This window comes from Gopherus evgoodei, chromosome 15 (genome assembly GCF_007399415.2).
Source record: "Gopherus evgoodei ecotype Sinaloan lineage chromosome 15, rGopEvg1_v1.p, whole genome shotgun sequence".
In the NCBI taxonomy this organism is placed as follows: domain Eukaryota; kingdom Metazoa; phylum Chordata; order Testudines; family Testudinidae; genus Gopherus; species Gopherus evgoodei.
Window position 1 is genome coordinate 4583163 of NC_044336.1, and position 18548 is coordinate 4601710.

Below are 18548 nucleotides of genomic sequence, written 5' to 3' on the forward strand. Positions count from 1 at the left end.
TTTGTGTCCATTTATCCTTTTCCATAGAGACTGTCCAGTTTGGCCAATGTACATAGCAGAGGGGCATTGCTGGCATATGATGGTGTATATTACATTGGTGAATGTGCAGGTGAATGAATCGGTGATGGTGTGGCTGATCTGGTTAGGTCCTGTGATGGTGTCGCTGGTGTAGATATGTGGGCAGAATTGGCATCGAGGTTTGTTGCATGGATTGGTTCTTGAGCTAGAGTTATTATGGTGCGGTGTGCAGTTACTGGTGAGAATATGTTTCAGGTTGGCAGGTTGTCTGTGAGTGAGGACTGGCTTGCCACCCAAGGCCTGTGAAAGTGTGGGATCATTGTCCAGGATGGGTTGTAGATCCTTGATGATGCGTTGGAGGGGTTTTAGCTGGGGGCTGTATGTGATGGCCAGTGGAGTCCTGTTGGTTTCTTTCTTGGGTTTGTCTTGCAGTAGGAGGCTTCTGGGTACGTGTCTGGCTCTGTTGATCTGTTTCCTTATTTCCTCATGCGGGTATTGTAGTTTTGAGAATGCTTGGTGGACTAACACGGCTACCCCTCTGATACTTGACACCATGCAAGGCACTGCATTTAGCCATATGGAGTGGAAATCCATCAACCTCATGAAGAAACTTGCACAAATACAGACAGATATCATCTTCCTTTCCAAATGCAAACTCCTTCCCAGACCCCGCACCCTACCCCAGGGCCGCCCAGAGGATTCCGGGGGCCTGGGGCCATCGGCGGCAGGCGGCTCCAGTGGACCTCTCGCAGGCGTGCCTCCCATGGTCCCATGCCTGTGGGAGGTCCACCGGAGCCGTGGGACCGGCAAGCGGCAGGGGGCCCCCCGCGCGGCGAAATGTCTAGAGCCAGCCCTGTTCCTCGGCGGGGGACCCTTCCATTCTGGGACCTGCCGCTGAAGTGCCCCGAAGACCCGTGGCGGGGGCCCCCTGCTGGCAAATTACCGCCGAAGCGGGACCCGCTGCCGAAGTGCAGCCTGCTCTTCGGCGGTAATTTGGTGGCGGGGGGCCCCCGCCGCAGGTCTTCGGGGCACTTTGGCGGCGGGTCCCTGAACAGAAGGGCCCCCCACCGCCTAATTACCGCCGAAGACCAGGTTGCACTTCGGCGTCAGGTCCCGCTTTGGCGGTAATGTGATGGCACGGGGTCCTTCCGCCCCGGAGCGGAAGGACTCCCCCACCAGCGAAGACCGGGAGCGGAAGAAGCTCCGGGGCCCGGCCCCTCAAGAGTTTTCTGGGAACCCTGAGGGAGTGAAGGACCCCGCTCCAGGGGCCCCGAAAAACTCTCGTGGGGGCCCCTGCAGAGCCCGGGCCTGGGGCAAATTGCCCCTCTTGCCCCCCCCCGGGCTGCCCTGCCCTACCCTAAGCCCCCTCCCACACCCTAACCCTAATCCAGACCTTTGAATTGCTGTATCACAAAGTGTTAAACTAAGATGTTCAGAAATAATGAAGCATATTCAATCGCACTGCTCTCACTAAAAATATTACTATTAATAATCATTTTTTGTGAGAGGAAAAAGGTTTTTTGTATCGTTAATTTTTTTAAAAACTTATTTCACCTTTTTCTCATCCTTTTTTAATTTCTGTTTTTGTGTATGTTTTATAATGTACATAATAGTATACTAGTACATGTATATAATTTATACATAAATAAATATACATATATTGGGGGTGCATGCTCAAAAATTTTTTACTGATAGGGGTGCGCGATCAAAAAAGTTTGGAGACCACTGGTCTAATCAGGATTTTGTAAAGCTTGGCTATTGAAGTAATGGAGGCAAGAGAAGTGGATAGCCTGAGAAGATAAATAATGTTTCTATGGGCATTGTAACACCAAAGGCTGAAGTTTGCCCAATCAGTATAGGATTAAGAGTGCTGCATTCCAGCATTTGCAGTCCTGATGAGATAAAAATGTTTGTTATGTATGGATAAGGCTGTCTCCATTTGTTTTGTTTTTTTCACCCAGGGCTTCACTGCAGGGGAAGAGTGATGTTATTTTGGTGTATTTTCCTATTATGGTTTCCGCTGAACAAACTGAACATTTCACAGTTAAACATTCATTGTTGAACTGTACATTTCAGCCTTGTTGTCACTAGGAAAAAAGGTATATTTTTAACATGTGCCAAAATCCTAGTGTAGACAAGGCAAGGTGTCATTTTAACATATTAGCACCCAGGAGTCGGCAACCTTTCAAAGAAGAAGAGACATTTTTTTGTTTTTGTCTTTGATCAAAATATTTTGAGAGCTGCATCACATGCAAAGCTACCTGTAGAGCTAGAATTTATCAGCTAATAATAATTGAACATATTAAAGTTATTACTACTCACCAATATTTTTAATGTGACTTCTGCCGTTTGAATTTGAATATAAACAGGAGGGAGCTCTGGGTTGGGACAGGGGATTGGGGTGCAGGAGGGCATTATGACCTGGGGCAGGGAATTGGGGTGCGGGAGGGGGTGTGAGGTACAGGCTTTGGCCAGGAGGCGCTTACCACAGGCAGCTCCTGGCCAGTGGTGCAGTAGGACTCTGCCTCCACACCCACTCCCGAAAGTGGCTGGCTGCTGACATCTCTGCGCACCCCTGGTGGAGGAGGCGGGTCTGCGCGCTGCTCCCACCCCCGGCACTGTCCTCACAGCTCCTATTGGTTGGTTCCAGGACAATGGGAGCTGTGGGGGCGGTTCTTGCGGGTGCGGGCAGCGCCCAGAGACCCGCTGCCGCCCTCCCCACGAGGGGCGCGCAGAGCCGTGCCAGCAGGCAACCGCTTCCAGGAGTGGTGTGGGGTCAGAGCCCTGCTGCACCACCAGCCAGGAGCCGTACCTCACACTTCCTCAAAAAATGACTGCCAGCAAGGGGGCTGCCAAAGAGCTGTATGCAGGTTGCCGACCCCCTGTGTTAGCCGGACAAGGTATACTCTATGGGAAGACTGAGGGTTCACTACAACCAGTTAAGACATTAAAACAACAACTTGCCTTGTCTATGCTAGGAATTTAACAACATTAGCTAACATGTTAAAACACACCCTTCACCTTAAGTAGAATGGCCTTTCATAGAATATTAGAGTTGGAAGGGACCTTAGGAAGTCATGGGGGGAGGGATAGCTCAGTGGTTTGAGCATTGGTCTGCTAAACCCAGGGTTGTGAGTTTAATCCTAGAGGGGGCCATTTAGGGATCTGGGGCAAAAATCTGTGTGGGGATTGGTCCTGCTTTGAGCAGGGGGTTGGACTAGATGACCTCCTGAGGTCCCTTCCAGCTCTGGTATTCTATGATTCTATCTAGTCCAACCCCCTGCTCAAAGCAGGGCCAATCACCAAATTTTTACCCCAGTTCCCTAAATGCCCCCCTTAAGGATTGAACTCACAATCCTGGGTATAACAGGCCCATACTCAAACCACTGAACTATCTCTACCCCCAAAATCTAAGTTCCACCAAGATTTGAACTCAGATCACTAGATTCAGAATCCAGAGTGCTAACCATTACACCATGGAACCACCTTTGTGTTTCCAACTATTTGTGTTTCTTTTGAGCATAATCATAACTCTGACTTTCCAGGATTTCTACTGCTTGCCTTCGTTATTGCAAAACTTTTGCCCTTCAATTAGTTCTATGTGCTTTCAGCCTTAACTCCAGTTTAAGGCAGATTTTGTCTGGAAATGTTCTCACAAGAGATGCTGTAACTGAGTATACATCTGCTCCTTTTATATAACTGTTGTAAGACTTGTGTAGAGCTGGCAGGTTAATCCCTTGTTTGTCTTGTCATAGCCGTTTAAACTGCATAAAGCTTCTATTCACACATGTATCCAGTATAGTGTTACTTATCCTGGGCAGGAGGTCATAGGCCATATCTGCAATCAGTGAAACCTCACACTTCAATTTTTCCAAATCTCAGAAGATTTAAACAATGAAGAAAAAGATGCTGCTCAGTTTGCTGCTTGAAGCGATTCCATACCCCAGCAAGCTCAGAGTCATTTTGATTTACAATCTCCTCTTTGTGCTGGTGGAAATAGCCTTCTACAACAGAACAACAGGAGGTGAAAATGGATCAACTGCTCAGCATGGGAATACAAAGAGTGTTCTAGGAACAGCCTCTGCTTGAAGCTAATCCAAAATGCCAATAGCTGCAGCTTATGTGATCACATTGCGTTAAAAATTGTGCTCTCTTTTCTGTTATAAAAATGGAATTCTTACAGTGGTTCTCAAACTTTTTTACTGGTGACCCTGTTCACGTAGCAAGCCTCTGAGTGTGACCCCTCCCATATAAATTAAAAACACTTTTTAATATTTTTAACACCATTATAAATGCTGGAGGCAAAGTAGGGTTTAGGGGTGGAGGCTGACAGCTTGCGACCCCACATGTAATAACCTTTCGACCCCCTGAGGGGTCCGAACCCCCAGTTTGAGAACCCCTGAATTATTAGAAAAAGCTAAGGTCTTAACTTTTATTGTATTAAGTACTGTTACGTAGGTCAAGAGGTATCCCAGGTGTTATGAACAGTCTTTCATTGGGTAAATTGCATGACAAACTGGTCTCTGAGGTCTTGGGAGTAAGTGACTGTGTATATTCATTGAAGTTGGTAATTCAGAGAGAAAATGAATGAATATTAATCACTAAGGCTGAAAAGTGTTTTGTGTTCTGGTCTGTAAATGTCCAGACTGAAATGGTCGCATCTAGCATGCACTGTGGGAGTTACAGTGCACACTGCCTCAGTCATGAAGCACACATGCACCGCAGAGACATGCTGTATTTCCCAGGAATGCAGGGGGATAAGCTGCTGAAAGAGAAAGCTGATCATAAATTGTGTTCACAGGTAGATTAGGGCATCGAATTGGGTATATATTTGGTTCTGCAATGGGGGGAACATATCTGCAAATATCTGCAAAATCACCTCATTTTCCTCCTCAAAACTCGCCCCTCCTGTGACGGTGCTTACAAAAACCGTGACAGTGGTTAGGCCGCTGGAGTGTTGAGACCATTGCTTATCACGCTGCATTGTCCTGTCATTTTCTTGTGCTCCCTCTTCCGTCTGTCTCCACCTATCAGCTCTTATCTCAGATTTAGATTGTAAACTCTTTGGATGGGAGCTGTCTGTTTGTTAGGTGTTTGCACAGCTCCTAGCACAACAGGGTACTAGTCCAGAACCAGGGATCCTAGATGCCATAATAATAATAAATTAATAATACAATGTAAGTTTTCAGTCACCTCCCAGTAGGATCCTGCTCAGAACAGCAACTGGACTTTATGATGTGGGCATTGGTTTCCATTTGTATATTCCATGTCCACAGGATGGTGGAAGGAGCCAGGGTTGGCAAGAGCACCCTGCTGGCTATATCCTTCTGAGTTTGACACCACTCACATGCCAGCAGCTCAGGGTGGCCAAGACTGCCCCAAGTCTGTGCCCCAGGCAGCTTGTAGTAAAGGATAAAGGATTGCCCAACAGCATTGTCCTGCTAGCACTAGGAGCTATTGTTCTGAGCTTCTTAGGCTTCGCTCCCTTTGCAGATGGTGCCTCCTTGTGTTTCTCTGCTCTTGCTCTCCCTTCTCAGGTAGTCAGGACAGAGGAGGGAGGAGTAGGGAGAGCTGAAGAGGAGCCTTACCTGCCTGCTCTCTCTACGGCCATGGTGGTGGTAGCCCTTGGAGAATGGGAGACCCAGGCAGGAAGGCAGCAATTTATTATTATTAGTGGGAGACACCCAGTAAGAGAGAGACTCAAAACCATGGGGAGTGATGCCTCAGGGAGAGCGTGTCAATGGGGTAACCTCTCTGAGGGTCCAAAAGAGGTGCCCTTACAGAACACCATCAGGAGAAAAGGCCCAATCCTCCTTTCCCCAAACACTCTGGGGAGAGCTGCTGGCCATTCTCTGACACCCTCCGGGGAGAGGGCCACAAGAACACAGCAAGAGGCAGGGGAACCAGGGCCATTTGGCTGTGTGGCGAGAGTCCAGTGACCTGTTTAGTGAAGCATTTGAACTTTAGGGTGTTCACCTAAAGCTTGGGCTCCTCCCCTCCTTGTGGGTAGGTGGGGCTGCTCATTTCTCAGCCTCAGTGGGGCAGTGACTTACCTGTTCCTCCTGCAAAGAGCGGCAAGGTTTCTTGCACCTTCCTCTGAAGCAGCTGATGCTGGCCACTGCGGGAGACAGGCTATGCGACTGAATGAGCCACATGGCAACCCCTGCATTGCCCTTTCCCTGGCTGCGGCCCATCGACCATCAATTTACTGCACTCTCCTGCTTATATAACTCTTCTCCACATGCTTCACCTCTTCTCTTGCCTGCTGGGTTCACGCCCCTCCTGTGTGCTTCTCCCACTGTAGGTAGATGGCCTGAAGGCCAAGCTGGCAGCCCAGGAAGTAGAGTTGAAGCAGAAGAATGAAGATGCTGACAAGCTGATTCAGGTGGTTGGTGTGGAGACGGAGAAGGTGAGCACGGAGAAAGCCATCGCTGATGAGGAGGAGGAGAAGGTGGCGCTGATAACTCAGGAGGTCAAGCAGAAGCAAAAGGACTGTGAGGAAGACCTGGCTAAAGCTGAACCAGCCCTTGCTGCTGCCCAGGCAGCTCTTAACACACTCAATAAGGTATGGTACAGGCATCAGGGCACTCACAATGTCTCCTGCTGTCTGGGCAAGCACAGTTACAGTTGGATTGTAGGAGACATAGCCCCATAAGGGCCTTACCTCTGAGGTCAGCCATCACAGCCCGCCATGCAAGGGAATCACAGTCAGGTGTACATATGCTGAAGCCCAAGTTCCTTTGCTTCTGTGCTGTGTGCTCCTTGTTCTGGGGCTGTTTGGTTCCTGGTGTAACTAAGAGCCATCTCCAGGCTGCTCTCCATTACACCTGCTTATGGGCCATGGGAAGCAGAGTATGGCTGGAGTTCTTGTGTTCTGACCACACACCTCTCTGCATTTGTCCCAATCCCTTTTGCTCTTCCTGCCCCACCAGGGCTGGGAGCGAAGCCGGCACACGGCTGCTCCACCAGTATCTGGTGGTACCAATTCAGATATTCCTTGGGCAGAGGGGAAATTCCAGTCTCCCCTCCCTGGTAGTGGTCCCCACTCATCCACCCCTCCTCCCATAGGGACCCCGGTCTCCATTGGCAGGGCAGTCTCTCCTTTCTCTTACCCACGCTGCAGGTGCTGCCAGGAATTGAGTTCTCAGAGGACTCCCTGTGCTCTGCCATACAGTAACAAATTCCCTGGGCACCAGGGCACAAAACCAGTCACTGAAATTTGGCCTAGCTGCCCCATATCTGTACAGAGGGTTGCTGGGTTAGATTTCAGTGGCAGTGCAGTCATGCAGCTGGATCGATGCACTGGACTACTCTCACAGCAGCCATACTCCTTTAAAGTACTCGGGCCATGGTGCTAAAGGCCCGGGGGGCAGCATGGGGATAGTGACATTCACATACACCCCAGCGTCCCCAATTGGCGCCAGTGCCAGGGTCCCCTTAGGAGGGAGGGGTATTCCCCAGGGGCTAATATTTCTCTCCTCTCCATGGCCCATCAGCGTAATGGAGCCGAATGCAACAAAGAACTGGCCCTGTGTTTGCAGAAGTGGAGTGATGTACATAATGGAGGGAAATGGGGCTAGGTCTGCATCTGAATGGGCCAAGCATCAGGCCCTGGATTTGTCAGGGGTGAGGAGGGCCAGGCCTGGTCTTCTTGCTGCAGAGCTTCCAAGGGCTAACTTGTACCTGAGTCTTCAGGAGTGCAGCCAGGAGGCAGTGGGCAGGAGCATGGTTGTCAGGAGCAGCGGGATGCAGAAGAGTGCAGGTCCTGCTGGCCAGCTGATTTACATCAGCAGTTCAGAGGGCTGCTAGCAAAGAAAGGTCTGGCCCCTAGTTACTGTCCTCTGCCACTGAGCATTTTCTACCGTTATTGTTTATATTATCATAGCACCTAGGAACACGTAGCATTGTGTCTGCAGAACTCCTTCATGGGAGCTGCCATGCAAATCAATTACCATAGCAGTCAGCAGGTGGGATGGCCTCCCTTTGGCTGACACACCAGAGATTGGGCCATCAACCTCCAGAGCTTAAAGCATAAGTTACTACAGCCTGCACCATGGCTCTCTAGCTGGGGCTGTAACAGACGCAGATCCTCCGTGGATTGTGCACAGAGAGGGACCTGGAACACATCCTCACCTGTGGGACAGAGCACCCTTGGGCACACGGGTCTTGCTTTCTCCCAAGGCAAGCTGCTTTTGTCACCATTTCTGCCAACCCTTGTCTTGGTTTGCTCCATGACGACTCTCATGGATCAGGCTGCTGGCCAGAGATCAGGCCTGATCTTGTTGCAATAGCTGTAACATCTCATTTTATTGAAAAGATGTTATCAGCTCTAGCGGTTCGCTCCCAGGTTATTTCTATGCACGTGCACAGTCAGCGCAGCAGGAGCTGTAGGACACCTGAAATACCGATTAGATGTGTTTTATAATCCATCTACTTTGTGTGATTTTTCTCCAGTTCACTTAAAACAGAACATTTTAGCTGGAGTTTCAAACCCTTCTTATCATGGTAAAATTTTGCACAAAATTCATAAAACAGTCTTGCCTGGGGGTTGACCGTGGCTGTCAGGAATGCTGCCCGTATTTCATTCAACACTGAGTTTTGAGAGCTTGATCTGTCTGCTGACATGAATAATCAACTCTCCTGATGTGTTTATAGCAGCCAGAAATATACACGTATTTATGTTCTACTGTTAAATGCAGCAGTAATGGATGAAGCCATAAGTAACACTGTCGAGTAGAAGGCAATAAGAAATATAGATGGTCTGATAGTGAGAGGCTAATAGTAATTGTTTGGACACATTTCTTTTCCCTTTCTGGCCAGGTGCCCATGGCTCATTTTCAGTCGGCAAATAGCTACAGGAGAACTATCCCCGTCTGCGCAATGACTGTGCCTTGCTGTATGCAAACAGTGCCGTGAAGCACAGGGGATGAGTTCAGGAAGGCCAAGCTACAGATGAAGCCTCCCCATTAACCCGCAGCAAAGGATGTGTGACATCACCAGCCTGTAACTGGCACCTCTTTCTGGGAAGAGCTCCACAATAGAGCCAATCCCCACAGACCAGCCCAATTATTCCAGAAGCACATTCCAGCCTCGTCTATTGCTCTGTGGGAAAAGTGGGCTCAGGTGGCCAATGGGTGGGATTCCCTGTTCACTAGATGGTGGGCATCAGGTGCATTACAGCATCTTCCTGGAAAGAGGCACCCACCCCAGGCTGTATGGTGTCACATGTCCTTTACTGGGAACTGGTAGGGAGGCGCCATCAGTACCTTTGCATAAGCCATGAGTCCCACGCTCCTGGCAGGACAGGGAGCTCAGTAAAGTATGTGGCAGCTAGAGAGGTGGGAAGTGGGAGAGTTAGAAACCTTTAGGGAAGGTCAGAACTGAGGATATTTGTGTAGCAACTGCCTCCATTGATTTTGGGGCTGTCTTAGTGTGGACATGCTGTTAGAATGGAAGACCAACAAATTAAGAAATGTATTTAGCAAGGAACCCCCCTGCATGACTGGTGATCATGTGGCTGCCAAAAGCATCACAATGTGATAAGATCACCAGTGATGGACAGAAATGGACTATCCAGTCAAACCCACCTTACAATCCTAGCTGGAGACCAATGTGGGTGGTGCTCAGTGGGCAAGGAAGCTGTCCCTTTGGGATTTGCCATGATGACGATGATGACTTTCTAGGACCATAGGGAACTCACAGGCAAAAATGGGAAGACAATTAAGGTGGTAACAGGCTTGTTAACCTCTACATTGTAACAACATTACAGCCCATATTATTCCCTAGTAACTCAGTGTCCGTGGCTCACTCCCCACAGCTGTGGGATGCACGTCCCAGGCGATGGGAATGTTCTGTGCTCTCACATCCTCTCATTTCTACTCCAGATATGGAATATTTTCACTTATTTAGAGTTAAAAAAACTGAATACTGTGTGTTTCTGGTCTCAAAACTGATGTCTTTGTTTCTATCAAGGGAATAAACAAAAGCATTTGACTTCAGAAGGACTTTGCTAAAAAAGGGATCATTCAACTCTCACAAATGTGGAAGTGTTGTTAGCAGGGTTTCATCCAGGGATCAAACTGTCTGGGCAGTGGGTCGGAGGGGGATAAATTCCATTTTAAATATGATCTATGGGCGGGGGTATAAGTGTAGGTCTCTATACACCCCTCAGTCTGCAGAGCATCTCTCATTGTTGCCAGAAGTTGTTTCTCACAAAATGACAGACAGCATATGGTCTTTATCTATTTATTTTAGGATTTTTTTACTACTGCCTATGATCACTGTATCTGAATTGTGTCCAGGTAAACTAAATTGGCTTTAGCAAAGTCCGTAGCAGAATTATGCCATCATGAATTCATAAAGAGAGTTTTAGCCAGATGATACCAACGTGAATATAATAATAATAGTAATTAATTAATACATAAATTATGATTAATTGTATTTTGTTGTATCATTCGCTGTTTGACTGGTACTTCCCAAACACATAACATTGTACAGGTCTGTCGCATCTTACGCGCATTTAACATGCGCGATTTCAGCTTTATTTGGTCGGCAAAAAAAAAAAAAGAAAAAGAACTATTTTAATACTGTATCTGTAATGCGAGTGATTCTGCCTGCCATTACATTCAATGTAATTTTGAGTATACATGATTTTCGCTTTATGCACTGACTGCAGAACATAACCCCAGCGTAAGATGTGACAGACCTGTATATAACAATTATACATTTTACCCTTGAGTTTATAAATCATACTCATCGACCTGAATATAGTCTATAAATGTCTTCCATATACTATCAAATAAGAACTCTGTATGTCTGTGTATTCCCCTCTCATAGGGTGCCACTTAAGTCTAGCTAGATTTCCTTTCCTGTTCTGTTATTGAAGAATTATCATTCAAGAGCTTAAAATAATCCTCTTTGTTGCCATTGAACAAATTTCTAACCATGCTGTTTTCTTCAAGGGACCGACCAGCTCTGAGAGCATTTAGCGTACATGCTACCGAAAGGATTTAACTCTTTCTGTAATTTTAGTATTTTAAGCTTTTCTTTTTGTCCCTGTTAAGTGGCGAGATGAATTTAAAACAATTGACTCATGCCCGGTCATATATAGGCACTAAGCAAGGTGCTGTCCCTTGTCCCTGCTGCTTTTTTGGACTTTTGCCATTGGCAGTGTCTATTACAAACATGATAGATTTGTAAGGTATTGAGTTGATGGGTGGTTCTGGGGGCAAAACCCACGTTATTGTGGATGATTCAGGCAGTATCTTATTATTAGCGAATTATCAAGCTAAACTATTCCCACCTCTTCGAAGAACGGGGAGGTCTTTGCAGTAGTTTCTGTTTATAACTAAATCACTGCAAGTCAGACATGTCATAGAGTCTGATGCTCAGCAGTGGCCTGTCTCTGTATGGGGGAAGTGCTCACTGAGTACCCCCAGAGGCACCATTGGGGCTGCCTCTGTCTGTTGAGCTCCTTGCTGGCAGATAATAGCTGGTACTGTCATAAACAGATAGCTAAGGGTTAATGTCTCTTTCACCTATAAAAGGGTTAACAAACAGTGACCTGAAACACCTGACCAGAGGACCAGTCAGGAAACAAGACTTTTTCAAATCTGGGTGGAGGGAAGGTTTGGGTGTGAGTCCTTTGTTCTTGGTCTGTTCTCTTTCTCAGCTCTGAGAGTGATCTCTCTATCTCCAGGCTTTCTAATCTTCTGTTTCCAAGTTGTAAGTACAAGGATAGTAAGATAATAGGTTTATATTGTTTTTTGTATTTACATGTGTGTAGTTGCTGGAATATTTTAAATTGTATTCTTTTTGGATAAGGCTGGTTTTTTTTTAAGCAATTGACCCTGTATATTGTCACCTTGATACAGAGACCATTTTTATGTCTTTTTCTTTCTTTTTATATAAAGTTTTGCTCTTGAAGACCTGTTTGGTTTTTTTTTCCCCCTTGTTGAGGCTCGAGGGAATTGAGTCTGTACTTAACAGGAATAGAGAAGGAGGGGGAAGGGTGGAATCCCTTTGTTTAGATTCATGGAGCTTGAATCTGTGTCTCTCCCTAGGAACCCACGGAGGGAACACCTGGAGGGGAGGAGAGGGAAGGGAAATGGTTTATTCCCCTTTGTTGTGAGACTCAAGGAATCTGAGTCTTGGGGTCCCCTAGGGAAGGTTTTGGGGAGACCACAGTGAGCCAGACACTGGAATCTTCTGGCTGGTGGCAGCGATATCAGATCCAAGCTGGTAATTAAGTTTGGAGGTTTCGTGCTAGCTTCTCATGTTCTGAACTCTAAGGTTCAGATCTGAGTAGGAAAGTTATGACAGGTACCAAGGCTGTCTGTGTTCAGAAGGAAATGGCACTCATGCCCTTCACCAAGGGGCTACACCCATGCATACAGCAAACACCCTGCTTTTGTCACATCCTACCATGGTCGATTGCACCAATGACAGGGGCTGCTGAAAGGACAGTGTTGGTCTTATTGCAGCCTATGCAGTAACTACGCCTGGCTTCTAGACTGCCACAAGTGCCAATAAAATGGTGATTTCAAAACATGGGTGGCCAAAGTGCCATCCATGCACCAAATGTCACCTGAGGGCTTGTGCCGTGCAGTCTATAGCAGCAGCCACTGAGAGTCTATGAGCCAGTTCTGGGAAAGGCCTGTAGTTCTGGGAAAGGCCTGTAGGTCCCTCCATATAATCTCATCTTGATTTGAGCAGAGAAGCATGTGGATCAAAATGGAGTGTACATGCTGGGAGCTGCAGTCTGTGCAGACAGTCTGCTCCAGTGTGTACAGATTTGTGGTGAACCTGGCTGGTAGCTAACGCTTGGGCCCATCCAGTGCATAGGAAAATGGTACATCTGGAAATTGGCATATTCAGGGTCTTAGTGTAAAGATAGGCACAGCTCTAGTTGGAGCAGCCTTGCTGGAGGGGCTTTCCTCCTTCACTGATTCATGGCTGTTGGGAGTGCAGAAAAACAATGGTATCTAGTTCACGTCAAACCCCCAGCATGGCTCTGTCCTGCTGCTGTGCCTGTCATACTATTGCAAATGACAGAATGCAGCTGTGGGTGACAATTTAGGAGCTGGTTTGTTGAATCTGAGCGAAGAGCTTCTCAATGGGAAGCCCATCTCTCAGCCTCTTTGTATCTCCCACATGTGCCTCTGTCTCCAGTTCACATACAAAGTGAATTTTCTCCACAGATTTGCAGTTGGAGTGTATAAACCGAGCAAACATACAAATAAGCTAGCAGAGCAGGCAACTCTGCTGTAGAGCACAGCTCATCCTGTCAGGGATTCCGTATTTGGTGGGTGTCAGCACAAAGCCTGTGTTTTCTTTCTGCTAGATATGACAGATCCTTGGCAGCATAGCTAATTACGCCTAACTCCAGGTCCTGCTGAGTACGTGCCTCCCCCACGGTGTCTGTACTATGACAAGCAGCAGCTCTGTACAGAATGATCCCTTGGACACCAGCAACACAGAGTGGTTGTGCAGTGATCATTTCAGGCTCAAACTTGCAATGCCATCGAATGGATGTGGGCTCCCAGTTCCCATCAGAATTAGGCGACTTTGGAAATCTTATTGTCAATGTTTCTCTTTATCTGAATGGGTTGGATCTTTCAGATACAAGAAGGACAAACATCATACTCTCCCCACCCCAGTGCTCTTACAAAACCAGGACCTTTTCTGAGCTTCAAACGAGCTGAGTTGAGCATTTTTTTAGTTAAGGTGCACCTCTCCCCTTACAAGTTACCGTATTCTAACTCAAAGCATTCAAAAATGGTGAGTCAGAAGCCTAACATTCATAATTATTCATAATTATTAACTAATTATCAAGTAAAATAATTTTTAAATAATATTTTTTGATTCTTACTCTTTGCCATCTGCTTTCTGAGCTGTTAGGTAACACTTGCTTCACATTCCCAAGCTTTCCTCTGTTCTCAAAATGGCTACAAGCTAACCTTAAAAAAAGGGAGCTTATGTCTGGCTGGGGAGCTCAGCCCATAGAGGAGAGTAGGGACAGGAGGTACCGGAAATACAACTTTGATGAGGTACCAAAGCGCCACTTCCAAATCGAAACATTTTGGTTTTCAACACAGGGACTTCCATTTCCCTATTTTTTTTTCTATTTCTGACGAGGAATTGATATTAGCAAGATAAACAAAATTCAACACAGTTAATATAACACTGAAATAAAGTTAGTGAGTTTCAGTAGGTTCGCAGCCCCACTGATCTGCATTCTGAACTAAAAGTTGTTTTTGAAGCCCATCTCTAGATGAAGATACTTGGCTAATTTCATGAAGCTTTTTGTTGTCATTTGCGTACTGGATGAATCTGCAATAATTGTGCTTTTTTAATGGCCTGAGAAATGGTTGAAATGCTGAAGGGACACGACTGATGCACATACAACAAACCAGTGGAGGCTGTGGTGCCACTAGGGGGTTTCAGTGCTTTACATTGGATGAGTCATAATATTTAAAATTCAGAGTGCTGCTTCAGGCTTCAGAGCTACTCCCTCAGATTGATAACTTGGGAGCCTGACTCCATTAGTGGCTAAGTAAAAAGAAAACCCATTCATTTTCATCTAACAACCTTGTTTTCCCTTTTCAGAACAATCTGACAGAACTGAAGTCATTTGGATCTCCGCCTTCTGCTGTCAGCAATGTCACTGCTGCTGTGATGGTGCTCATGGCTCCAGGTGGAAAGGTTCCCAAGGACAGGAGCTGGAAAGCAGCTAAAGTTTCCATGGCCAGAGTAGATGGTTTCCTGGACTCCTTAATCCACTTTGATAAGGAGAACATCCACGAGAACTGTCTCAAAGCTATTCAGCCGTACTTACAGGATCCAAAATTTAACCCCGAGTTTGTGACCTCCAAGTCCTATGCAGCTGCTGGTCTCTGTTCTTGGGTCATAAATATTGTGAGGTTCTACGAGGTATACTGTGATGTGGAGCCCAAGCGGCAGGCTCTGAACAAAGCCAACGCAGAACTGGCTGCTGCTCAGGAGAAGCTGGCTAACATCAAAGCCAAAATTGCTGTAAGTTTAAGACACATGACACATGCACTTCACTAGGAGCTGCCACTGCTCAGTGGGAAACCCTCAGCATCTGGAAGGGCTTCTTTATGGTACCAGGTATTTTTGAAAAAGTGGATTCGAGGGTTGGACAGATTGTGGTCCTTCATCTGGTCTTGCCAGACTTTTGGAGACTTCCCTGCTTTCTAGAGAAGTGCGCTTAGCTCTGTTTCAGATTTGCTTCTTCCTCAATAGAAAGGCTCAGTATTTACCTCTCATTATTCCCACCTAAACTGTTAGAAATATTATCAAGCATGAGTTTGGGTGCCCTTTTATCACACACCACACCACATATGTTCTATATGTACCATATATATTACAGAAAACAAAAACTGGAGAAATTTGAGAGAGCTTTTTAAAAAAAATATACTAGGACTGTTTGTCTTCTCTTGTCCCTAACACACCTTTTGCACACTTGTTAAATTTTGCAAGAAGTCAACTCCATGTTAGTAAGACTCAAAAGAACTGTCAAAGCAGGGCTTCTAACTGGCATATCTTTTATACTGCACCTCCATTGAAACTTTTGTCACTCATTAAAAATCCAGGGAAATCCCTGAGCAAAAAACTTTGAGAGATGGTCAAAAATGTGTTTCAATAGAGAGCAGCTCCCACCCACTGCTTCCTCAGAATTATCTGTCCATTCCAAAAATTCCATACACTTTAAAATTCCTTATAATTGAAAAGTCTGGAAGTGGGCCAAGAAGGTAAAGTATATGGCCCATTCTCTGGCTGCTATAACCCTGCATCACTCATCACCCCATCCAGCCTACACCATACAACACAAATCTGCAAATTTCAAAAGAACATGTTCCTGGGCAATTATGGAATCCTGTTTCTTGTTCAAAAGATGTATCTTCACTATGCTATAATACTACACCATAATTCATTACAATAAAGCTGTGTGTGCTAGTTACTACATCCAATAGTTAACTGAGATAAAAATACAAACTTGCAAGGTGTGCCAACCCACGGTCCCTTGTAATGGAGACACCTCATAACACCAAACAGAAAAATTATTCTAGTTTAATTAATAAAAATATTTTTGTTTAATCAAAACATCACACTGTTAGAAAACATAATACTCTGACATTACTTAATGCATCCAGGAGATTCGTACCTTTCAAATCCTTGCTACCCATTCAATTCAAAGTATACAATCTAGAGCCATCTCCGATAATTCCACTGCCTGCAGATCAAAACAGGGAACACCTTTAAGACTGAATAGGTGCTATTAAGTGATGCAGGATTATATGGCACTGGAGAACTGTTTGGATCCCTTCGCTGTTGTTTTAATTACACTTTTTAATGTTTGAGCTTTTTTAAAGATGTAAGATTTTTGCAGAGAAAGTGCAGCTGTATTGGGGTATTAGTAATACTCCATTGAAACATGCTTTCAACCTTAACTTTTTAAATTACTTTTCATTTGCATATGTACAATGCTGTGCTATTAAATGTGTAATATAGTAATATATACATATACAATCATGTTGCTATGTGAATGTTGATATTTTACTAGACTTTCAGCTGGCATAAATTGGTGTAGCTCCATAGATTTAAGTAGAATTATGCCTGCTGAGAATCTGGCCTCAAAACTGTAACGCAGGGCTAACATTTTCAAGTGTAGCTCCCTAGTGGTATGGTGCTTAAATCCATATTTTAGTCATGAATGAAAGTGACTTGATTTTCAAAAATACAGAGCACATGTAGCTACCATGTGCTTCAGTGCTAAGAATTTCTGAGAAAAATATATGATGCATATTCACACACAAACACACCCGTATATGTGTGTGTGTGTATATATATATATATCTGTCATTATAAAACATTTAATAGTGTAGCATATATGTGTGTGTATTTATACAGAGATATACACACATAAATATGAAAATCTATATAGGTATATATATATATAATGATGTATATTTAAATATTCTAACAATATTTTAGTTATATGACTTAATGCCAAGCTGGTTTCAAAGAGTCTGTATTTTGTATTGGACACTGGCAACTGAGAGCATAGTTACAGAGGCCACTACAATAATCTCTATTCCATGTTCAAGTTTATTTCTAGTGCATTGTTCAAACAGTGTTAAAGTGGTTTAAAGGGATTTAGCCTTAAGATGTTTGTGCGGGTGCGGATAAAATCAATTATTAACTCTGGTTCTCTTGTCTCAGAAGTGAAATGTTCCAAGAACTTTGAGAACCGTTAGAGTTTCTCTTAAAGCAAAGTGTGACCAAATCTGTCCATGGAATGAGTTGTCCTCAGCTAGCAGCATGGCTGCAATGTGTCCCTGCAAACTTTGGTTCCCTCTGTTCTTTTTCCAAAATGTTGGCTTTCCTTGGATGTGGCCCAGCTGTAGAAACAGACCAGCTGGACCTGTGTGTGTATTGGCCCCATTCTCCAGTACCGCGGGGAGGGTTGGCACCCCACTCTGGAATGGAAAGTCCTTAGGCACTCACAGGAAGGACCTCCCTCAGTAGGAGAAGGGTAATTGTAGCAGCTCCTTGGTCACTCTCACTCCTGGCTGCTGGATCACAGAATCATAGAAGATTAGGGTTGGAAGAGACCTCAGGAGATCATCTAGTCCAGATGGTTTATACTCCCTTGTGTCCGACTGACTTCCAGCATTTAGAATGGTCCCTTGGGGCTGTGAACAACAAGCCTTCAGGAGCAGGCCAGCACTAGAATGCACACATCAGAAAAATGCAAAGGTTGCTAAAAGCCACTTTTGCGCTTCTTCCTCCCAAGCTGCAATAATCACTGCTTGGCCAGAGCTTAGGACCCTGGCCACCATCTTTAGTCAGCCTGTGATCCCCTCCCTTAGTCCAAAATCATGTCAGAGCAGTGCCCAAGATAAACAGCCTTTGCACTGTTTGTCCATAGTCCTTTGCATATTATGTGGCCTATCATGTAAACAGAGTTCCCTAGCATGCTGCTTCTCCCAAGCCCTCTCACGCTGTTTTACAAGGGCCTGAGCCAATGCCCCTGGAAGTCAATGGAAGGACCCCAACTTGACTTCAGTGGCCATTGGGTTGGATCTAGGTTAGCCAACTCTGACTGAAGCTATTCTGGGAGGTTTTTTTTAACAACGTGACATAATGTCATTTTCTTAAAATATCCTATTAAAATCTCCCAGATTGTTTTCAGTAGGCACTGGGAGATTGATGCCAACTTATTAGAAAGATTAGAGAGGCAGAGAACAAACTCTTGTGCTGCTTGCAACAGCTCACTGTAAAAGGAACTGTTGCACAAATTTAACAATGCAGCATTTCTTCAAAGACTGAATGTGCTAAGAACTGATAAAACTATGTGTAATGGCACCACCTGGTGACTTCTGCCCAACAATATTTGCTATAGGCAATTAAGGAAGCTAAAAAATTATCACCCCTTCCAATGCAGTGGTTGTATTTATTTTTATTTTCTGAAATGGTATGGAAATATTGTTTAATTACACATAGCC

The 18548-nt window shown here is 45.3% G+C and overlaps 1 protein-coding gene across 7 annotated transcripts in view; it reads left to right on the forward strand.

Moving 5' to 3' along the window:
* DNAH9 (dynein axonemal heavy chain 9) overlaps positions 1–18548 on the forward strand; it is a 392191-nt gene that overhangs the window by 206769 nt on the left and 166874 nt on the right. For all 7 annotated transcript variants that reach the window (XM_030534286.1, XM_030534287.1, XM_030534283.1 and 4 more), the window contains 2 exons: positions 6323–6583; positions 14626–15051. In XM_030534286.1, the coding sequence (XP_030390146.1) occupies positions 6323–6583; positions 14626–15051 (687 nt within the window). The remainder of the gene's footprint in view (positions 1–6322; positions 6584–14625; positions 15052–18548) is intronic.